Genomic DNA, 24,150 nt, shown 5'->3' on the forward strand with positions numbered 1-24,150 from the left:
ACAAGACTAAAAGGAATTTTAATACCAAACCCATGCCTCATGCATTGTATATTGAAAGATATATTTCCTTCGGGAAAAATGCACTTTTCATCCCTAATGTTTAAGGTGCTAACCAATTTCATCCCTAAAATTTCATGCAAAACACATTTCATCCTTGTAATTTTATGCTTTTGTTTAATTTCATCCTTAAAGTTTTATGCAAACACATTTCATCGCAATAGTTTCCTAAATTTGGCTATTTGAGGACAATTGGTAGATTGTCAAGCAATTTGAATGGGATAGCGTCACTTGACCACGGCATGCCCATTAGTAAAAAAAAAAAAAAATGGATCAACCAAAAATTCAAAAATCTTTTCATAATTCACTTTCTCATTTTAGTACAAAAAAGACTAAGGAATTTTTAACTACCATTATTCTCTTATTAATCACAATCGAACAAGAAAATCCAAAGAAAATGAAGTCAGTGGAAAATAAACAACCCCACTATAGCCAATTCAAGAAAAATGTCAAACAAATGCATTACAACTAATTGGAGAAAAATATTAATGCGAAAGAATAAATGGTTTGGATTGTGATTTTTTTGCAAAATTTTGTTTTGTTGCATCATATACATGTTTTTCAATCTTCTATTTATTTTTCAATCTATTTATTTTGTCTCAAATACATCATATCACAATTTAAAGGAAAAAAAAGAGATAGTCTCCTATCCAAAAACACTGGTTGTTATTTCTATAAATTAATCAATAATTGAATTAAGTATTAATAATAAAATTATTAATCGGACATGTGATGATATGATGTCTAAATTGGTTAACAATCATTTAATTGTCCTTCATTGATAGGAATTATAAAACTATGAGCATGAAATGTGTTAACATAAACTTTAGGGGCAAAATTAGTGAAAATTAAAAAATTATGAGGATGAAATGTGTTTTGCACAAAACTTTAAGGATGAAATTGGTTAACACCTTAAATATTGAGGATGAAAAGTGCATTTTCCCTATTTCCTTATTCTACAATTAATCTCTTTAATTTTCAAAATACAAATACTATCATCATGAAAACAGTATATATTCAAAGACTTTATATCATTTTTATGAAAAAAAACATATACATACCAAAGTAATGCAATTCTTAAAAGCTTATTGAATTATCAAATAAAATAATAGTGTTTTATGTTATACTATATAAACTATATTTGCAAAGTGTGTAAATTAAAATTGAATCTTCTATAAATGTATGTATCTCTTTACAATATTTAAAATCTAAAAGTAGATTATTTATAAGTTTTAAATAAATAAATAAATAAATATATGTATATGTGTGTGTATGTGTATGTATTTGTGTTTATATTATTTTAATGACATATAGATTCAATCACCTATTTACCGGTTGAACCGATGATCCATCCACCCGGTGCCAAGTCGGGATTATAACTACGGTGCACCTGCAATCTGTGGCCAAACCTCCACTGGAGAAATCACCGAGCATTAAACCCTAATTCTCCCCTCCCTCTCCAAAGGAAAAAAATGATCAGACAGAGGTTAGGATGGTTTGCTTTCGGTTTCACTGCGGCCTCTGCGACAATCGGCGTCTTTGTCTACAAAGACCTTCAGGCCCATCGCAACGCTCACTTTTCCCAAGTAAAAGAACCCAAAAAAAAAAAAAAAACTTCGATTTTTATATATTTGTGAAATTTCAGAGCTATATATATTTTTCTTGATACTTTTGGTGTAACAGGCTAACGAGGAATACAATGTCCTTAATACGAGAGTTACTAATCTGGAACGGGTTTGCCTGAATAATCCCAAATCTAATGTCAAATCGGTACGCAATCGAAATTTTAATTTGCTGGCTGCAATTGTTATTTAGTTTGTGTTTATTCTGGTTAGATTTTATTTTTAGTGTTATTATAATTTTATGTATTATACTTTTAGGGTTATCATGTAGATTATGTACTTGTTTGGTCCCTGGTTTTAATTGATTGAGATACAATTTGTAGTTTCTGTTATATGGCATCAAAGGATTTGTATTATTGAGTTCAGTTGCTTTAGGAGTTTTGGCTAGGTTAAGCTGGTTTGTTAGTATCTAAGGTAAAAAGGTAGAATTTCTGATTCGAATCCGTTTAGATTTTTTTATTGGTTTTTTTAGGAAATTTTTTCTGTATTACCCTTTTGGGTAATGCGAACAGCAGTAGTGGTCAGTAAATGCGTTGGGAGTAATGGATAAATAAGTTTCTGAATCCACATTCCCAGCTGTAGTTTTATTGGTCCTGTCCACTACTGTTGCTTCACACTTTCACGTGCACCATCCCCTGCACAATGACATGATTCAGAAACAAAGAAGAGGTTGAATCTGAATCTTGTTTGGATATGCAGCATGGCAGCATAAGATCAACATTAGTCTTTTGGACTTTGTTATTATGATAGTGCTTTGTGTCTATTGTCATCTAAGAATGTGGAACTTTTAGAAGCAATTGTTGTTCATTTATTATTAGGTTTTGATTGAAATTTAAGTACCAAAAGTTGTATCTTTCTGTTACTCAATGTCATGAAATCTTTGTTGTACTTCTTGAAGTAGACTGCCATTAATGTTTGTTTAGAAAAAGTATTCTTCGTTAGTCCTTGACAGATTTTGAACATTCCATTGTTTAGCAACAGGTTCCACATGTCTCACACTTTTGTGTCAAGTATTTTAACCCTGAAACGTCACAAAGGATTCATCAATTATGGCCTATTAGAATCAAGGGACTAACTTATGGTCTAAGTCATTCATTGACGAAAAGATTGTTTATTGCATTATACTTGTTTCTACATTTAATTTTCCTTCATCCAAGTTTTTTGTCCAAATTTCTTCTTACAGTATTTAAACTTTTCAATTTCCTGACAATATAGCTTAAGAAAGAAAGGTTCCTAAAACCAAATAATTAAATGAATGAATGTAGTGCAAGGAAGGTTCTTTTTAACCAAAAAGGTCCTGTAGGGACTTTTGATCGGCAGGCACAACACTGTTTTGGTTTTATTGTTTCTCCTTTTGAGTGGTGCAGTTATAATAGGAGAAGTGTTGCAACTCTGCAATATCTGTCTTTTGTTGTTTATTCATCAAAATTTGACCTCATTAGACAAGTAGTTGCAAGTGAAATTGCATCCCAAAACATATCTAGAGGAAAGTGATGGTTTGAAGTCCAATTTCACTTGTCATATTATATGGACCAAGTATCAGAGTTTGCCCTTTCCTAATGCTTATGGAGATGGAAGAGAAGGAATTAGAAGACAAAACTGAGTGAGAGAGAAAAGAACAAACAGTTAACTTCAATACTTAAGAATTGACAGATTTTCTTTCTGCTATTATTTCTATTTTTTGTTTTGTAAGCCAAATAAGGATTAGAAGATATTAAAACATTGGATCGTCTATTTTCTCCAAGCATTTTCTTAGGAGATTTAAACTTATGTTGATGCCTTGTCTTTAATTGTTCTTCTACAGGATTGAGATTTAGATCTTAAGTCTACCTCTTTTGTATTTAAGAGCAAACTTGCATCTTTGTGATTTTAAATTACTCTAAATAATCTTGACGAACAAGATAGGTTTGGTTTATTTTGCTTATTTTGGTAAGAAAAGATCATAGATTGTATTGCTGCTTCAATGGCCATGCAGTTGTTGCTTACAGCTTTTGCACCTTTTATCCCCCTTTGCAGGGTGGTAGTGATTTGAAATAATTACGTGGAGTGCTGTTTTATTGGGACTTCAACTCATCATAGATTTTGAGTGTCGACAATTGCAAGGTTATATTGTTCTGGAATTTTTTTCTGGCCATCCTGGGTTCATTGTACATTATGGCCTTATGCTGTTTTGGTATTTTCAGCAATTATTGGATTTAAAAAGTATAATTTCTAATCTGTTTACAGTTACTCTATTTCTGGGAATTATATGATTCTGATTTGACACTGAAAGATAGGTGCATATTTTGGAATAACATTAGTGTATATGGAGGCTCTCTCTCTCTCTCCCTCTCTCCCTCTTCACTGTCTGTCTGTTTCTCTCTGTTATTTCATTTATTTTTCTTTGAATGTGGAATTTTTGTTGGCTACTTGGTGCTTTTAATAGATTTAGTGATTGACTGTTTTTGTGGGCAATGATGTTTTATATACCTTGAATGCACTATAAAGTTCCTCATGTAATTTAGTGAGCAGCCTAAAAATTGAAATCTATCATCTATTCTGTATCCCTACGTCGATTTGAATATATTGTTGTTGATGCAATATAAAGTCTTTTGGTTAGTTTTTTGAGCTTGACAAATTTCTTTTGTAGTCCTTTTGGATTTAAGAATTTGGGCACAATTGATTTACTATCTTTAGCATAGAACGCTTCTAAGTTTCATAGAATGTTTAAGTTTTGATTAAGAACTTTTGATCAAATCCATAGGATTCAATAGTACTATTTTGAGTAATCATTAAATTTATAGATTTTGATATCGAAGATGATTACATTTACTTTCTTTCCCCTGAATAATATGATTTTGATCTAACAATGAAAGATAGGGGCATATTTGACTATAATATTAATATATCAAAAGGCTCTCTCTCCCTCGCCTCTCCCCCCACTTTCGCTGTCTCTGTGTATATGTTGTATTAAGTGTTATAATTTGCTTTTCTTTGAATTCAGAGATTTTGTTTGCTAATCGGGGCTTTTAATTGATTTAGCAAGTGAAAGTTTCTAAGTGGAAACGATGTTGTTTGGTTTTTCTTTTGACTTCTGGATTTTTATAGCTGTAAATGCACTAAAAATTTCCTCATGTAATTTAGGATGTGGCCTGCTAATTTAAATCTATCTTCTATAATGTATCCCTACGTCCATTTGAGTTTCTTATATTGTCGATGCAATATGTGTGTCACTTGGTTTTGAGCTTAATGAATTTCTTTTGGAATCCATCTGCATCGTAGGATTTCGACACAATTTTTTTTGAAATAGTTGCATTGAACACACCTATGTTTCGTAGAATGTGTAAGTTGCGAGCACTACTTTTCATCAGATCCATAGGGATAGGGAATACTATTTGACAGATTTGGAATTCATAATAAACTACTCACTTCATAAGCTGCTTGCCATTCTAACTCCAGTTAGTATATTAGAATCCTATTTCAATTTTCTTGTCATTTAACAATGTAGTATACATATTTCTTTGGAAATCTGTCCAAATTAAAGTCAAATAATGCGGATGGAAACTTAGTTTTTCATTCCCTGTAGAATAAATGTCTTTGTTGCCTCAATTCACAGTAACCAGTGTTTAAGACTATATACAGAGTATCTGTAGAATGAGTATCTTTTTAAGCTGTACACATTTCTTATGAAAAGAATTATAAATGAATAACTGAGGGGTTTGTCCCCATTGATGGCATTCTATGAATATAGGGTTGATTCTATAGAACTATTCTTGTGGAGAATAAATGTGTTGAATTGTATCATGTTTTCCTAAGCTATCTAGTTGATTTTTTCAAAATTTGCTGGTTTGTATATATCTAGCTATAATTTTAAATTTAACTCTTCAACTTGATAGCACCCCTGTGATTCATGTTTCTACTGTCGGTGTTGTTGTGGAGGTTGGTTGTTACTTAAAGAACTGAACTAGGTATTGAGCCATTATTAGGTGCCTCAGCTGTTCCTGATTCCAGCTTGTCTGCTGATGTTGAAAAGGGTTTCATAGAACCATCTGAAGAATGCTGGTACTGCTCATAGTGTGCTTCAGTTGTCCATAATAGAATTAAAGCCACCATTACCGTTGACAAGAATACCATTGCTGCCCAGACCATCCTTGTGTATCGTTTTAGGGGTTTACAGTGTGTGTTTAGGATTTCTGAAAAGGCGGTTGTTACTGTCTGACACTCAACCAGGCTTTCCATATCAGGATATTCATTCAGTAACCTTTGTATTGAAGTTGTGTATATCTCCAATCTATTGTAGTACTTGGTGGGAATTACAATTCCTCCCGTGCAACCTTGCTCAGAATCAGGACATGTCACCTGCTTCAATAGCTTGATGTAGAAAAGAAATGGAAAAAATGTTAGGAGAGATTCATGTTTCCTAAAAGTACACATTGTTCTTTGATCAGTTGATTTTCATTTCTTTATAAGATCATGCAGTAGGGCTGATGAAAATAGCTTATAATTCAAGTAAGTTCATTTAAAAATTTTGCAGCAGTTTGCTTGAAATTAGAATGCTGCATGTAATAAACAGTCAGGTCTTCGTAGGCACACAAATCATTTGTTTCTGCAGCATCTAATGTTTGTATCGAGTCTTTAGCTATTTTGCATACCTGTGGAATATCCCCTATTTTATATGCGTTGGCTGGACAATCTTGTGGCTGGTAGTGATAATGTGGTGGTCCTGAGAAAGGATTGCAGATTTGAAATATGTTTCCATATCTGGTAGAAATGTTGCCGTTTACCTGCCATATTATAAGATATTCAGAAAGAGGAGTCAGTGACTGCCATTATTTGCTCCTTTTGCACCAATAAGTGAGTACTACTAGTAGTATACTGCATTCTTGGAGATGATAGTAAACTACTAGTAAAAGGACTTCTATGTGCATTTTTTCTGTGTGCTCCCCTTTCCCCTCTCCTTTCGTTTGCAATTAAGCTGTTCATTTTTTATTACGTACGGACGGAAGGTTACAAATTTTTAGTTAAATTTACATAGTAAAACTTGACTGGTTGGTGATCCTACCTCGTGAACCACGTTGTATACCTCTGCACTGACATGACGAAGAACTGATTTGGCTGACGAAAGTTCATCGCAAGGTAGAATTGAACTCAAGCTGTTGTTGTACGGATCTTGTCGGAATCCTTCAAGGGCTGTGCATGTGTCATCTGCAAAACTGGAAACAGCAAATATTTTTACTTGTATCTATGGAAACTGCCCTTCTTATTTGCCATTTGGTTGTATGATGAAACTTTGCACAAAAAGGTACTCTGAATAAGACATACTTTTCTATGAAAAAGTAGATTCCGGAAAACAACCAGCACAAGACTGTGAGGATCCAACATAGTATAACCATCCTGCAAAAGTGACAAGCTTGTTAGGAAAATTTGCTTTTTCAAATTATTATTATTATTATCATCATCAAAATAGATTTTGGCGTTTCAATAAAAGTGATCTTCATCTTACATGGAAAGCAAGATACTTACAGGCGAAGAATTCTTCGTAATTTTAGGACTCCAGAAACTGCAGATATAGAAGTTTCACCATTAGGAACAATAATTCTAAAGATGCAACATTGAAATCAACTTGAAATTCCTTTTTTTTTTTCCGGCAACGATAACAATTGTATAACAACTTAAAATTTTGATCTTTTAGATTTTCCAACCTAGGTTGGTCAGTTTATACATTTCTTTTAAATAGAATATTTTGCATTATGCCCTTCAAGTGATGTTGCAAGGGGAAATAATTTGTTCTCAGTTTAGAATCTGAGAGTTCTTAATTAATTTTGTCGCATAAGATATTCTTAGTGATGAATTTAGCTTCTGGTTGGACTTGTTCTGTCTATGATGTTAACACCACACATTTAGGATATGTATTGGCATTAGGAAGCAAGCGTACATAATGTGAAATGTCAATCATTGTATATACCTAAGACTGTGATTCGCATATTGGTGGGATTTCAATGAGAACTTAGTGGCTAACATATAACTGTTTTACCAGACTCTTAGTTGATAAATAGAAGAGAGAAAGGTATGTAATGCAAGCAATTTGCAGACCTGATAAAGCGATTGCTGCAACCAAGTTCAATGAAATTGTAACTGTAGTTATTATGTACCTGCAAGAAGAAAGAAGAGGTCATTCATCAAAATGTATGAAGGGAAGTATAAAATTGAATGTATTGACACTAAAGAGGGATTAAATGATTACACTATCTTGAGGCCGTTGTAGATTGCCCTCCTATGCTTCCTTGCTTGTCTATGTATATCATCAGCCTCAGTATCAAGACTTTGGGCTGTAGATTTCAGGAACCTAGTGGCATCTCCACTTTCAGCATCTGCTGCCAAGTTAGCGCTCAGGTCTTTCATTGCTTCAGTTGTGTTATATATGGTATCAGACGCATGGTCTGCCGTATCAATAAGAATATCTACCACCGTTGTGGCTCTCGAGTGAAATTTTGCATTTCCTCCCAAAAAAAGTCCGCACCCAATTCTGCATTTGATAATATTACAACAAACATTGAATCAGTGCTCTAAATTCTGCATTATGAAGGCGTGCCTGGTGACTTTTTAACTGCATTTCTCATAGCATTAATATGGACTATTGTCACCCTTAAGTTTTTACTGTCAGCTATATTACTAATACTGGGTAGGATGATCAAGTTCACTAAGTCACTACAGCATTTAACCTAATACTGGGTTGAATGAGGATACTGATAGCCTATGCTAGAGTCTGAGCAAAATTGCTTCTTTGAACTTTTGTGACATGGAGTGGAACTACTCCACCCCCATAGTGCTAAATGCACTACTGTAAAAATAGGAACCCTTGCTCCAACACTGTACAGTTTGGTTATGATATAAAATTCTATTGTTTCGGAAAAAAAAAATTTAACCTATTGCTGTCATTGTTACTCTTTTTTTTTTTGGCCTTCCTAAAGGCCAATATGCTGTTCAAAAACCAATTTTTGGTCCAACAAATCACATTGAGTTACCAATTAAGGCAAAGTGGAGTAAATTTGAAGTCCAGGCATTGACAGTGACAGAGAAATTCACATGCCTGATATTTTAAGAGTTTAAAATAAAATTAATCCAGGGAAAACTTAGTTGGAGCAAGAATAAGAAAGATTAAGAATCACAGTGTTAGTCTCTGATCAATGGACATTGTAAAAAGAGGCAAACACTTGACATTGTTAAAGAAGCTAGAGGAGGGGATGTTCATTGACTTACATTGCCAAGATGGTGAAAAGAACTACTAAAACCCTAGACCATGGATAACACTTCTTTCGGCAAGATGATGTCTTCTTGAATTTTTCTTCTCTGTTCGTTTTCCAACAAAAGGAGGTCACTAGCGAATATGCTCCATATATCAGCCCACAAATTGCCCATAAAGCTGCAATGGCATATCCATATATGCCTGTGAAAGCGGTGGACTACAGAAAATCAAAAATAATGCATAAGTTGTATAAATACATTTTTTTTTCATATCATTTTTCACAGGAAAGATTAGACAAAAAAAATGCAGCATACTTACACTCCAATAATGCATGTTGGTAATGTCATATCCTCCCCTATATTTCCTCAAATGGTCTAGGGGATCGGCTCGCACAGTGTCATCTGATTGTTTTACTTGTTCTGAAGCATTTTTGGTTTGCTTTAACTGCCTTCCTGAAAACAAGAATACATCTAGTAAAAAATATGATTGAGTTAATATTGAGCGCATCTGCATATTTTGGCCGAGTTTGGTGCATTGCTTATTAAGTTCAACCCAAAAAAAAAAAAAAAAAAAACTTAGTATCAGTATGGATTGCTGTTTAGGGAAAATGTCTATTGATAAATTCTTTCTGATTTTTAATTTTCCCAAAATATTTAGTAAAACTGGCCTAAAACTAGCGTTCAACTACCCCATTTTTTTAAATCATTTTAGAAAATTTTTAAGATTGCAAACTGATAAAAGACCCAAAAAGAAATTAAATATTATAATTAGCAAGTTGATGAGAGATAGTTAGTAGTCACCTGACTCAAAATTATCTGATGCGACTGTGAGTCCTGCAAGTTGTTTGACGTTTGGAGCGATAATCATTACCATGAGAATTAAAGTTGTAGCCATTTTTGAGCTTCTTATGGAGCCCATGTTTTGTACCTGTCATTTTAGTTCGTTAGTTTCTTAACAAGTTGAAATAAACAACTCGAATTTCTCGTTCTCCTTTTGCAGCCAAAACTCCATTACCAGGAAATTAGAACCAAACCTTTCAGCAAAGTTTAACATTTAAAAAATGAAAAGAAACAAAAAGAACATAAACACACACACACACACGCAACCTGCTCAACTATGGCTCCTTTGAAGTTTGAATGACTTAGTCAGACAACATAAACTACCAAAGATCACGTTCCAGGTTATATACATGGTCAAGAATGAAGGGAGTTCAAGATTCAAAGGAGATATTGAATTGCTGTGTGGCAAGGACTTTAATGACATGATTTGTAGTTTTAGGAACTTCCAGAAAGGGAGAGGCAGAATAGGAAAGCCTCGTTATTTTCGAATGTTCATAAGTCAAGTTGGAAGCAATAAAGGAAGACTTGGAAATGGAAAAACTCTGTGAAGTTAATTGAAAATTTTCCCAGAAACCAGCCTAAGTGAGCGTATTCAAGGGATAATTTGAGTTATCCACTTGCCAAAATGAGTACCATATTTCCTTAGAAGATGATTACAGTTTTCCTTGTTTGGTTTTCCAAACATGCATTGAATTTCATCCATGACAATTCTTCTTATACATGGGCCAGGTTCTCTGGATATCAAGTCTCCAGAATCCACTCACCCCCCCCCCCCCCCTCTTTCTTCCCTTGCCTGCCTTTTTATTAACTTGGGTTCTAAACTACTGAACTGGACAAACAAAGGATGCAATCAGAACAAAGTATCATTGAGAAATGTAGACAACCATGAAGGAAAAGAGAGAGAAACAAAATGGGAAAAACCCACCTGCAGAAAGTAAGAACGTCTTCTGTTGAATCTGCGGAACCTAAAAATGTGTGCCAGAGCTTTTGTTGAATGTTAACAGCCTAAGAACCTGATCTTTTCCTTGAGTTCAGTTTAAATTCTAGCTTGACGAAACCAACATGAGTGTCTTCACAAACTTGAACTCTCAAATCTGCATAAAAAATGGTGGGCGTTTTGTCCCCGAATTTGGCTTTGAAGACTCCTTTAAATCAATCAAGAACTTGAATTACATCAGAAAATGAATATATATCAGCAGAGAAAGCAGCTTATTGGTCCTTTTCTGCAGCATGAAGGCTCTATGAAGTGGGAACCTAAAACGTTTACGCTTCACATAAAAAGTCATACAAAGAAACGTATCTCTAGTGGGTTAGAATATTCAATTGTTTATGTTTGAGTCTTCTTAGTGGAAAACTCAGGTCAAACACTTTCCAAGTTTCAAAAAGAACCATCTCTGAAACCTTCAAATTTTCCGCATAATCTCTTCTTAATTTTGATGCGTCAAGAGCCCAACTTGGATTTCTCGAACTAACGAAAACCATTTTAATAATATTGTCTAGAATTGAATGTCTTGTTATTCATCTATCATGAAATAACGTCTAAAAAATTCTTATTATTTTTTATTATTCGTCTATCATGAAATAATATTTAAAAAATCTTTATTACTTATGCTATTCGTCTATCATAAAACAACATTTAAAAATCCTAATACGTAGATTACTATGTCAGAAAAAGGATATATAAATCTTGATTTTTGTCAACTACTGATCCTTTTTCGAAAATAAAAATATAAATACATATCCAATAAATTGATTGTCTCGTCACTCTCGGGTGACTGCAAATGTTTACAAAAACCATAGTAGCATTTGTGAAAATTTTTACAAACTTGGAGTTAGTTGTTTTATTTTATTTTCCCTAAAGTATAGACGTGTGAAATAGTCTCTGAAATAAATTCTTATGCAAGAAAGGGAAAGGAACTTGAAGCTTCTTGGCAACTTTTTTCCTCCACTCAGATAAGAACAAATAATTGGCATTTCTAGACGCACAATTCTCATTCCTTGTCAATAACTATAATGGGTTTGTGGGAAATGCATCTGATTCCATTAATTTTTAATTTTTCCCAAAGTCAAAAAACAACAAAAGCTTTTTAGTTTGTGGTCAAGCTAATGACTTTTTTCGCCAGGGCTATAGTCATTTGCCGCTCATGCTTGGCTGCTAACAAGAAGGCCTTGAAAAATATTAATTATCCTTTGATTTTTACCTTTCGAAGCCGTATAGAATACGTGTGTGAACACTGACTTTGCAAAAGCTTACGAAAGTGAAGGCTTCAGCAAATTAATTAACAAAAAACTGAAAAAGATATCAAAAAGAAGTTCATTGGGGGTTCCCTGCGTATTCATTTAACTTAGTCAACTAAAGTATGTGGTCAAAAAGACGCCATGAAAGTGAAAAGGACTGTATCGTGCGGGGTAGGCTAAAGCTATGGTTCTTTGCACATTACCAATTTTGCATGGTGGATTAGGGATAATTTCAGAAACCTCCCCTGAGGTTTCTACTAATTTCACTTGGCTCTCCTAAGGTTTCAAAAATTGCACCTACCTCTTTTGTCCATTGAAAATGATAATACTATCCTTAATATTTTTAATAAAACTCTCTTGTTGCCATGTTTATGCAAAGGATCGATTAACCATTTTCCTTCTTATTCATTTCTCTTATATATCATTAGAAGTATAGAAAAACTATCAGTGTTGTCTCTAATATCTATCCAAATTACATTAAACTAGTGATATTTTTTGATAACTTTTAATATTCTCTAATTTTTTTTGGGTATCAAAATCAAGGATAAGTTAACAATGATTAAAAACAAATTGCCCAAAATCACTACCAAATTATGATAGTTCCACCAATAAACTAGTCCATAAATTTTCATTAAAAAATAGTCCATAAAGTTTAAAAGAAACAAAATAGCACTTTTTCTCTATCTTCAAAAGAATTTGTATTCCCAATAAAGCACTATGAAAAATACTCTATTATACCAAAAGATTTATTGTTATAGTTGATTATTAAATAACAAATATTAGCATAAAAATTTTGTTTAGAAGAACAAATTGAACTTTGTAGATAAGGGCATTTTAGGGTATTCATTAGATTTTTTACTCTATTTTAAAGTTTGATTATCAAAGTGTCAAAGCAAGAGAGGTAAGTATAATTTTTAAAATATCAAGGGAACTAAAGTGAAATAGTAAGAAACCTCAAGGGAGGTTTATGAAATTGTCCCGGTGGATTAGGTTTCAAGCTTTTTGTGTCAAAGGGAGGAATTTGACATCTATTCTCAATGGCTAGCACTTATTAGGACATGAGACAAGTCTAAATTGAATTTTGTTTAGTTTTGTTCATCTGGTGTAACGCTTACAAATATACCACATGCATCTATCAAAAATTATATCGGGCGGACAGAACTGGACAAAACTTAGTTAGAATAGGCTTTTACCAATTTATTATATCTTTTGCCTTAAAACTTATGTTCAATTTAGAATCTTGAATAGAAAATCCAAGTCTGAGAAGACATCCCCAAACTGATTGTGCGAGTTGAAATTATTACCATATATGTTAACAAAAATGATATACCTATAGGTGGATTTCTTTCCTAAACATTATAAATTTGTCATTTCACAGCTGAGTTTGATACAAGCATTAAACGAATAAAAAAAAAATAAGCATGGAATTTACATTTTTTTGAAGGGTAAAACAACAGTTCTTACTTATATCACAAAAAAAGTTGAGTTTTGTCTATAAAACTAAAAAGTTTGAAAAATAAAAATAAAATAATTTATTTTAAAAAAATATAAACTATAAATATATAAGTTAAGTTTGTCCCACTAAAACTTTGGAAAAGAAAAAGTCCTTCTCCCCGAACTCCTGAAATGGTCAAAATCTGGCTCTACCACTTATCATCTCACCAAGACCATTTCCTTGCATTCAATCTGAAAAAGTAAAATATCAAGGGACTTAAATGAAATTCGGAATAACCTGAGTGGACACGTATGGTCCTCATCCACTTTTTTGGGAGTAAAAGTAAACGGGAAATTTCGTTAGCTTTTGTGAAATGGGTAGGCAGGATATATGGTTGACGGGGTAGGTATAGAAAATTTTTGGCCAAGGACCAGAAATTAGTTGACGTGATATATACTTCTAATTTCACTATTTGGCTTTTTAAAGATTGAGAGTGGTAATCAGAAAAAATGGCAGTTTATACGAAGATTCTAATTGACTGTCGTAAATATCACTTTTAGCTGCTAGTAGAAAAATTGGGAGTGGCCAAATCCACGCTATATATGTCATTCTAAATTTACATCTTGGTGCATGGATTCTTTGTACTATTGGTATTAAAATTTGTACAAGGTGTGAATTTAAAATTAAAAAACGTAAATTTATTATTTCCTTAAAAATTTCTGATTTTTTGCTTTTACATGTGAATGGGCTAGCTCAAAATTTTTAGTTATTACATATAAATGAGGTGGCACATTATTCCTCAGAGAGTAATTTCAAGGGTATCAAGTTCTCATACACAAAAGCTTCTTTTTGCACAAGTTTGAACCATTAAATTGGATTCTTCAATACTTTAGTTTATTTGAAAAAAAAAAAACCTATATTACATGGCATACGACTTATACAATAGATAGAAGTCAAATTATGGTCCATCTTTTTTATTTTAGAGATTTTTTATATTTGTAGTTATCGTTATATCATGATTTTTAATTTCTTTTTATAGATGAACACTTGTAATTTTAATTTGTGATGATGGCAATAATTAGATAAGGATTAAGAGATTAAGCACGTGGGAACCAACATACCAAATAAGTAGTCGAATAAGGCATAATTAAGTAAGGATTAAGAGATTATGCACGTGGGAACCAACATACCAAATAAGTAGTCGAATAAGGCATAATTAGATAAGGATTAAGAGAGTATGCACGTGCATAATTAGATAATTAGATAAGAATAAGGCATAATTAGATAATGCTTAATTCCTAGGCCAATTTAGTGCAAGGCATCCACAAATATGATATACCATATCACCAGCAGTAATGAGAGAAAATGATGTGCTTAATTATTAATATACTTGTATATTTTTTTTAAGATTAATTTATTTTTTTTAATATAAATGAAAGGGTTCGAAATCAAGAATTCTCACTTATACTCCACCTCAGAACCTTTCAATCCATCCCTTCCCTAGTATAACATAATTGTGAAAAGTTGCTTCTAACGCATGTCAATCCAAGTCCATATAGTGCCTAGGAATATACTAAACGGTAGTCCACAGCAATGGTGGAGTCCATAGCTTTACATTAAGTTATATTGCACTTGGATAGAAGATTATTGCATTTCTTTTTTCAATTAACTCCACTGTTTTTTTGCCACTTATGCACTGTGCATCCTAAATTTTAATTTTGGATATTTATAATCTAAACTCTCAATTTTAAACACCTTTTATGCCGTTCTCTCAAATTTGTTCAATTTAAGTCTACTCAATTGTAACATTAACAAAATTAACGAGATAAAGGACGATTCAAATTCATGACAATGCATCGTTTTGTTGTTCTACGTGCAATCACTTCGTAATTTTTTACCACTTTGAACACATTATCATTGATTTACATGTTTCCAATCACTGTTGTTACACCGTTCATGCAGGTCACTACTCATGCGATAAGGAATTTCCCTACCTTGGGACAGTTAAAAGAGTTACTGCCGCCATTTACTGAGACTGCCATTCAAGCTTGTAACACTTCTCCTTCTGACCTTCGAACACCGGGCAGGTGCGAGACCCTATAAATTGTTTTACTCCTTAGCAGAGTCCTATGTCTTTAATAAACAATCACTGTCCACTGGTATGTGCGGCTTTACTAATCAAAAGATAGGAGAGCACCCCTTTTCTCAAAGTTATAGGGTCATTTTGCCGAGTTCCTTCAACATGGTTCTCTCAAGTCCCCTAGTACAGTCTACTTGTTCACCTGTGTCGGTTTGGGTTACAGTCAGTTCACCAAGATGATCGCCTTCCCATTTCGAAGTGTTTTTTCTAGAAGTATCAAACTTGTTAACTATGACAATAGTCGCAACTATAACCAGACTTGTGACTATTAAAATTGTTAGTAAAATTAATGAGATAAAAAACGATGCAAATTAATGATAACGTATTCTTTTATTTTTGTTACCATCCCTTGACTTCTTTTGTCTACTTTTAGTGTAGCGTAATGATTTGTGCGGTCCTTTATTTCATTAATTTTTCTCATATTGTTATTGATTAGATTTAAATGTCATAAACTGGAGAATTTAGGAGGTGAAGTATCCAAAATTGAGATTTTAGGGTGCAAAGCATTCAAAACTAAAATTTAGAATGCAAAATGAAAAAATAGTACAAGTTGGAGAGTCCAAAGTGAAGTAAGTCCTTTTTCTAATATAATTAATTGTAGCATTTTTTGTACGATATTCATGTGATAAAAATGTTATTGAAATCCAGATCCAAACAATATTTTCTTTTCAATTTTGGTGGTATAAATCTTTCTTTTTCTGGAAGAAGCAACAAACAATTAAAAAGTTAGTTTACATCCACAACTTTCTAATTAGTTTTTGTTTCTTGGTTCTTCCCATGTGAACCATTCTCGTACATTGTACCAATCGCAAGATAGCTCAACGATTGGATTAAAATCGAGTTAACAAACAGAATGTAGCTAAAATGGATTCAAATTAATTGCCCGTGTTTCTCAGTATAATATAATTTAAAGTAGGCCATGATTCATGTAATTTTAGCTAGAAGAATAAAGCATTCAAGTAAACCAGACACGCAGCGTTAAGTAATTAGAAAAAGATAAGAAGAATGTAGCATAAATAGCCTGTTTTACAGATGTTTCCATGTACATTCAGAAAGGACAACTTTTTGATAGTTTTAAAACTAAATCATTTTCTAGTAAAAAGTTTTGCAAACATCAGCAAAAGTTTTCCTTGTCATGAAAATGGTTTCCATGCCACAATGAGTAAACTATTGAAGGGGGTTAACGATTTTTTTTTCTTTTTTTCGCATGTTTTAATAAGTGTTTTTAAAATATTGCATTCCTCTCTCGTATGTGCAATTTTGCCAAAAATAAAAGTATTTTTCAACTCCAATCACACTGTCGGTTCAATGGAAACTAGTTAGCAATTTGTTTGTAACCAATTTAAAAAACTGGATAACAGTTGGTTCGATCAAATCTAGTAAAAAACTGGATTGACTGGGCAAAAGTTGGAAAAAAAATTGGAGAAACAAGTCTCTTCATCTTTTTTTTTTTCAATTTTTTAATCCATTTTTATTTGGTTTTTACTTTTTTATGTTTTTCTTTATTTCTTTTAACTTGGTTTCATACTCTAAACTTTTACACTATATATTTTTCTTTTGGATTGGACAACTATAAATGCTCACGTCAAAATAAATAAATAAATGCTCTTATAAGTTTTTTAATTCCAATTACAACCTTAATATCTATGTTTTGTCAAATGTGCCTTATAGATTTATGTATAAACTCACCAAAATTTTATTTAAAGATTCAAAACACCATAGGCGATATTTTTGCAGGGATGCTTTTCTATTATCTTATAACATTTATGGCACCACCTTTGGTTCTCTTTTTTTTTTTTTTTTTTAGTCTTGACTAGACCAATTGAATCCATGGACTCTTGACTCTCAAATTTGGCCTCGTCACTACCCTGTCCGAATTTCAAAATATTGGTTTTAATGGGAAGTGTAGTTGTGGGAAGCCAAGATCCTAGAACTTAACTAGAAGCCCAAAAATATATGTCCCTGGGAATGTCCCTATTTCATTGTAATGTTAAAATTCAACTAGAAAAGGGGGAAACAAAAAGAAAAGAAGAAACTATATTAACCTTTATAGTCTGTCATTGCACATACCCCAAGAACCAATAATGTTTTGAGTTAATCCCCCGGCATATTGTTCACAATCATGACATAGAATGACAATTAATTAAAGATTTGCCTCAAAAGTAGCCATCATAAAGACATATCTGCTTATCTTACCATTATTCTTTTTAAAGTTTTTGAAAAACCATTTTCAGATTGCTTCCATGAAAATTAAAATCTTACGATGCACAAATAACTTTACCTTTTTGCAACAGTCACGATGAGAGATTCTAGAACTTGGCTGGAAGCCCATAATTACATGCTATTTTAAGAATGTAGGACTTCAATGCGATGTCAAACTTCAATCCAAAATGAATAGGGAAAAGAAAAAGAAGAGATAAATTCACGTTTCCAGTCTGAGTCATAGCAAAGGGACCTTTGTCTTGAATTACTTTCTTACTATATATTTGAGCATCATGGCATAAAATGATACTAGGTTTTGCCTTCAAATAGCCATTAGTTACATGGGATAACATATGAGATTATGTTACCGTTATTTTATTTTATTTTGAAATCCACTAGTAAATTTTACAACGGTACTATAATGCAGTAACAATTTTACCTTATTGCAATAGTCAAGATCAGGGTACAAGTTTATCAAGTGTTTCTGCAGAGATCAGGAAGATATCCGGATTTTACTATGAGGTTGTTGAGTTTTTTGCCAAAATAACACTCTTACTAAAAAATATTTCCAATGTGATTCACTTTCAAATTTTATTACCATAATGATATTATTGTTCCCATCTAATTATCCTGATTGCCATGTAGAATAACAAGAAAGGAAAGTTCTAATCAAATTTTAATTTTTTTTATTATAGAGGCACAAGAAGATTGCATAACTTTTATAATTTCCTTATAATTATCTTAAATAAATTTTACCATTATTGACCTTACTATTATTGGTCTCCGAATTTTTTTAAATGTATCAAACCTATTGCATATATATTTTTTCAAAAAATAATTTTAAAAATACAAAAATTGCACCAAAAATTGCAACGAAAATTGTAATCAATTACAAAAATTTCAAGGTTATCATATTTGTTTATGTTATCCTTCCTACTCTTTGAAAAGATAAAAATAATCTTCATCTACCTTAAGATTATCGACTTGCGAAACATATTTTTTAGATGCTATTAATATAAAGATTGGCTTCTTAAATTATGTTTGACAAGGGAAAAATAACGAAAGAAAAAAATGTGGGAAACTTTATAGAGAAAATTGAAGAAAATATTAGATGAGAAAGAGAAATGGAAGATGTTTTTATCTCTATCCTGACACATATGCAGCTTAAGTGGCAAAAAAGGATCACAAAGGTAATAAGTTTTAAAATTAAGTGGCAAAAAAGGATCACAAAGATAATAAGTTTTAAAATTAAGTTACTTTGAGTATATATTCTAGAAGAAGAGTTATTTTGGCAATAAACTCTGAGGTTGTTAGAGGAAGTTAGATCAAGATAGCTATCATCTACTGATTTTCCTTTAGCATCTAAACCTACAGAATCTGATCAAATTACACTTCCAACAATATCTTAACTGTCATTTCTTCATCCCCTTCTTCCTATTCTCTTCTTCTATTTCGTCTCCCTCAATATAGAATAGTGCAATTTTCTTTCCAAAATCTTTCACCTTTTTCTCATTCAAAATAGGCTACAAACATGAAGAATACTATATCTTCTCCCTCTTTTCAAGAACTTAATCACAGGGGTGATGAAGATGAGAAACTTCTCACTCTTTCACTCTTTACAAATCCCATTTCCACTGCATTTCAACCGATATGTTATTCAAGAGCTTCTCCTTCACCATCACTTCATATCTATGACAATGTCCCTATGAATCTCCAAACGGCATCTCACCAAGAGGGGACAATTTCAACACATCCACAACGCAAAAGAAAGCCACCAACACAAACTCCGCCTCCAGGAAAGTCCGAAAACATCCCTCCACCGTACCCTTGGGCTACCACACGACGCGCCACCGTGCACACCCTAGATTACCTGCTTTCCAATGGCTTGAACAGGATTAGAGGTGAAGTTCAATGCAAAAGATGTGATGAAAAGTACGAAATGGAGTTCGATTTGCAAAATAAGTTCGCGGAGATTGCGACATTTATCGCGAAAAATAAGGATTCTCTGCATGACAGGGCACCAAATGTTTGGATGAATCCATGTTTGCCAAATTGCAAGTTTTGTGACCAAAGCAATAGTGTAAAGCCGATTCTTACTAAGAAGAGATCCATCAATTGGCTATTTTTGTTGTTAGGTCAGATGCTTGGATGCTGTAAGCTCGGTGAACTCAAGTATTTTTGCAAGCATACCAAGAATCATAGGACAGGTGCAAAGGATCGAGTTCTTTATCTTACTTATTTAGAGCTGTGTAAGCAACTTGATCCTCAAGGACCCTTTGGTAGATAAATGAAGGTGTCCACAAGTCATGCTTCGGTTTGCACCTCTGTTTGGAAGCTTTTATCTTGTGATCTCTATTTCACTTTCTTATGGTTTAAATAGATTTTTAGATGGCTGGAAGCAGCCTAGGAGAGAATAGCACATCAAACGTTGAGATTGAAATCCGCATGGAGAAACCAAGAATTCATCTTAACCTCTATATTACTTAATATTTCATTCTACATGTATTCATCCATGGGTAAGTGTCTATTCACACAGAGTTCAGCACAAATCTACCATCAAAATTGTCGAGTTCCAACCTTCGTTAATGTTATGATCCATTTTCCAAAAATTCGTTAATGAAATTTAAATTCATTACGAGAAATTTAAGTTTTCTAGTGATGCGTCAGATTACTGCAAATCACAAAAACTTTCCTAAAAACCCTCTTTTTAGTGACTTTCATAAAAATTTTGTTTATTATGACATCAAACTGGTCATAGTAACAATAAATATGATGGTTTTAGATCATAAAAGGTATGATTTTAAGTCATAATAGTAGCACATTTATTGGAACTCGCAATCAATCTTGTGACCATGTAGGGGCTGACCTAATTTGTGACTTATTTACAAGTCACAATCATATTTTGACGCCTTGTGACATATGGAAAAAAAGGATGTGCACGCATACACAAGACACGTTTTTGTTGAAGTAAATAGCAAGGGATGGTCTTTGTTGAAGTAAAGTAGCAAGGGATAGTAATGGCACAAGTAAAGGACTACTACTTTTTTCGTTGCTACAAAAACAGGGAATATGTGTGTCAAATGCCAAGTAAATTCATCAGTGACGTAGCTTTCCCTGTGGCGGGTGCATAGTGCACTCGTCTGATCCGGTGGTGGTTCAGTCCCCTTCGGATTATCCCAAGATCTCTTTAGGCACTCTCCCTCTCTATAGTATAGGAAGCTATCGTATCGACAAAAAAAAAAAAAAAAAAGACACAGCTTTCACATGTAGATTTCCACCAACTCCTACATAATTTTGGCGACAAAAATATGCACAAAAGAAGATCCCAAAGAATATCAATTTCACAGGAAATTAAACTATCTCTTCCCGTTTGACCAAATCGAAAAAATGAGCACTAGTCAATCTCCCATTCCAGAGATAGTTGATGAGCTTGCTACTTTCTAGATGTGCAGAACCTTGGACTTGCACCACAATGACAGGATTACTAGGGTAAAAATGACTATGCTTGCTGTTTTTTCCTTGTCTGACCTTCACCATCTTCAGGTAATGGGGGATTTAGGATTTAAGATTTGTGAAACTTTGGCATCGGAGATAGAGGTAAACATTTAAGGCTGTGGTCTCTTTCATTGGGAGAAGGCACAATATTTTTTATTTGTTTTGTCTGACTTGGATTGAAAATAATAGTAGGAAAGTTAAATTGAAGATAGTTTTGTAATTGAATTATAAAGGTTAGAGGAAGGGTAGGTTTGGATGATTCAAAGGGAGGAAACGTAAATCAGAGGTTATGAGAGATTCAAGGTTCAAATCCTTCTACTTATACTTTAAAAAAAATTAACTACAAAGGATAATGTATATCTTATTACATGAATAATACAGCATTCCGCGCTTATGAATTTGGTGAGATTTACACCCCATTATGAAATACTTAGCAATTTTCCTTGTACCAAATTGAAAATTTTTCAAACATGTATCCCCATCAAAATATATAGCCCTATCAAATTACTTCAAAGACCTTAATAATGCGATTGATACCCTCACACAATCATAGATACATTTGTATACATTTGGTAATATTTTGCTTGAGATGCAAATTTACTCGTGGGCATTTTCATACTTCAACATTTTATTTATTGTTTATTGAACTAATACCAGCCTCCGCCATTTTCCAAAAATACACAAGAGTCTACCTACTGATGAATATTCATTTTTCCTTTTCTCTTTTCTCAATTTTTCCCAAAAGAAATTTATTCACGGACCAAATTGGTAATTTGGATTAGAAGACACAGAAAAGCAAAAGGCTGAGAACAGCAATTTGAGATAATAAATCATCGTTGTGGAATTGTCATGTCTTGCATCTTCTCCCTCAAATGCTTTTGAATTCTTGGATCTGAGCTACTGGAGAATATTCCAAATATGAGCCCAAAACTGTTTTAGAACCCATTTGCGGTTGCGGTAATTTATAAAAAAGTACTTCTCTAGTAGAACTTTTAATAAAAGTACTTATCAACTACTTAATAAGTACTTTCAAATATACTGTTTGGAGATATAATTCAATATGTACTTATTGTATTGGATAATGTGTAATTCGAAAATTTTTAAAAGTTTTTATCTATTTATTTGGTTCATAATATAGGATAAGATGATTAAATTTAATATTTTATTTTTTAAATCACAAAACCTACTCCAAAAGCACCAAATTTGAACTTTTTCCAAAAATAATTTTAACACTGAAAACTCTATTTCTAATTTTATGGAATGATATTCACCAAACATTTTAAAAGTACTTTTAACATCTAAAAGTACTTTTTTATCAAAAGCACTGCAACTCCAAACAGGGCTTTAATTTGCTTAGACTAAAGGCATCATCAGAAATAGTGATGCAAATGTACACAGAAGTAGACGGGGGGTAAAAGGAAAGGAAGAGAGTAACAGTAGAAAATAAAAGTTTGAATTGCTGCTTTACTTTCTTTGATGGTAAACCTAGAGTATCTAAGGTAATTAAGAATCATTACTATGACCGCTGCATGGATCCTTCAAATCCATATGATCTGCTAAATCTGTAACGTCTAAATCAAGAGGGCATCACTGAACTTTTATGCGCTATATTTCAGCATCTGTATAAATCAAGAGGGCATCACTGAACTTTTATGCGCTATATTTCAGCATCTGTAAATGAAGTTTTAATTCAACTTCACAACTAAGCATGGAACATTTCAGTTTTTAGCCAAAATCAATTTACTGATATCCTACACAGTTGTCATACAAGTCAATCCTGTTAGCCTTTGTATCTGCGTTAATGAAACGAAACAAATTAAAGGCAAAAAGTTTCTGTAACTATGGAACTTCAGTACTGCATCTCAGAATCCAGCTTTTCTTTCGTAATACACGGAAATCTTCTTAGACCTTATCCACCACCTCGAGCTCAGCAGATTGCAAGAACCATAGCTGATACAATTCGCGTAATGGCATCCTTTTGTCAGACCTTTTTCATTTGCTGATATGTGCCAAGCAAGTTGAGCAAAGCAATGATTGAAAAAAAAAAAAACTGAATTTTACTTAGCTAGCACAACAGTCGCATTGCTGAGGATTATTAATTGGATTAATGCCATGAGAGAGAGAGAGAGAGAGTCCAAATCAAACTATCAAAGGTATCAATTACTTCCACACAAAGGTTCATAGCAGAGCAACCAAAAACCGAAATCAACGTAGCTTCCTCAAAGTGCATATACAATATTAAAAGAATTGCAATATAGAATACATTCACCTTGAAAATTCTAATCAGATGATATATTAAATAAGCAGATGCGCAACTAGAATGAATGATATCACGCAAGCTAATAAATTGATATTCATCTCCCTCATAACAAGTGTTTTGGCCAGAGAAAGAGTGATCCAGGTAACATAACAGAATACTCGATGAACGTATAATTGCCCCATTTAGAGGAAGGTGACATCGAGTCAGAACAAATCTAGCAAGCTGAATTCAGGGGTACTAAACCATACCAATAGAAAGCACTTGGGAGTGAGGTCATTCAAATCACCAACAGTTTAAATAACTAGACAAAAGGTATTGAGTGGCATCAAAACCAAAATACAAACTTCCAGAACTAAGCAGCAGCATTTAGCAACTCTCAGAAAGTTACCAAAATGTGAAGGCATATGTGACCCGTCAATGACTTGGATATCTGATATCCATAATTACTCTCGAAGGTAGAAGCATTATACATACTTCTACCTCCCTCTTCCAGATTGCTCTAAAATTATCCTCTGAAGAGATGATGTGATACAAGACTCATTACTGAGGGAACTCGCGAAGTCAAAAAATCAATATTACATATACAATACTTGGAAAAACAAATACAGTGTAAATCTACACAAAAGGAGGATTTCCT

The 24,150-nt window shown here is 33.0% G+C and overlaps 2 protein-coding genes and 1 long non-coding RNA gene across 3 annotated transcripts; 2 read left to right on the forward strand and 1 right to left on the reverse strand.

Annotated features, from left to right (window-relative positions):
- The first annotated feature begins 1,372 nt into the window (after positions 1 to 1,372).
- Positions 1,373 to 6,084, forward strand: LOC113736760 (uncharacterized). Its single transcript, XR_003459837.2, has 3 exons — positions 1,373 to 1,643; positions 1,741 to 1,827; positions 3,696 to 6,084. It is a non-coding gene; the product is annotated as an uncharacterized lncRNA (long non-coding RNA).
- Positions 5,211 to 11,126, reverse strand: LOC113736759 (uncharacterized). The gene is made up of 11 exons (XM_027263854.2): positions 10,669 to 11,126; positions 9,705 to 9,831; positions 9,223 to 9,356; positions 8,919 to 9,121; positions 7,903 to 8,184; positions 7,752 to 7,810; positions 7,182 to 7,218; positions 6,981 to 7,052; positions 6,721 to 6,871; positions 6,311 to 6,442; positions 5,211 to 6,029 (listed from the first exon to the last, which is right to left on the reverse strand). Exons 2-11 carry the CDS (start codon positions 9,820 to 9,822, stop codon positions 5,610 to 5,612), a joined length of 1,608 nt encoding a protein of 535 aa, XP_027119655.1. The 5' UTR covers positions 9,823 to 9,831; positions 10,669 to 11,126; the 3' UTR covers positions 5,211 to 5,609.
- Positions 11,127 to 19,289: 8,163 nt separating this feature from the next.
- Positions 19,290 to 20,271, forward strand: LOC113735826 (uncharacterized). The gene has a single exon (XM_027262809.2). The coding sequence runs from the start codon at positions 19,290 to 19,292 to the stop codon at positions 20,043 to 20,045; it is 756 nt and encodes a 251-aa protein (XP_027118610.1). The 3' UTR covers positions 20,046 to 20,271.
- Positions 20,272 to 24,150: the final 3,879 nt, after the last annotated feature.

The sequence above is a fragment of the Coffea arabica genome, chromosome 3e (assembly GCF_036785885.1).
Source record: "Coffea arabica cultivar ET-39 chromosome 3e, Coffea Arabica ET-39 HiFi, whole genome shotgun sequence".
NCBI lineage: Eukaryota > Viridiplantae > Streptophyta > Magnoliopsida > Gentianales > Rubiaceae > Coffea > Coffea arabica.

Excerpts from the sequence above, each read along its gene's own strand:
- LOC113736759 (XM_027263854.2), bottom strand. The coding sequence starts at position 9,822 with ATGGGCTCCATAAGAAGCTCAAAAATGGCTACAACTTTAATTCTCATG. Across the intron at positions 9,357-9,704 it reads ATCAGATAATTTTGAGTCAG|GAAGGCAGTTAAAGCAAACC; the intron begins GTGACTACTAAC and ends TCTTGTTTTCAG. Across the intron at positions 6,030-6,310 it reads AAATAGGGGATATTCCACAG|CTATTGAAGCAGGTGACATG; the intron begins GTATGCAAAATA and ends TTCTACATCAAG.
- LOC113735826 (XM_027262809.2), top strand. The coding sequence starts at position 19,290 with ATGAAGAATACTATATCTTCTCCCTCTTTTCAAGAACTTAATCACAGG.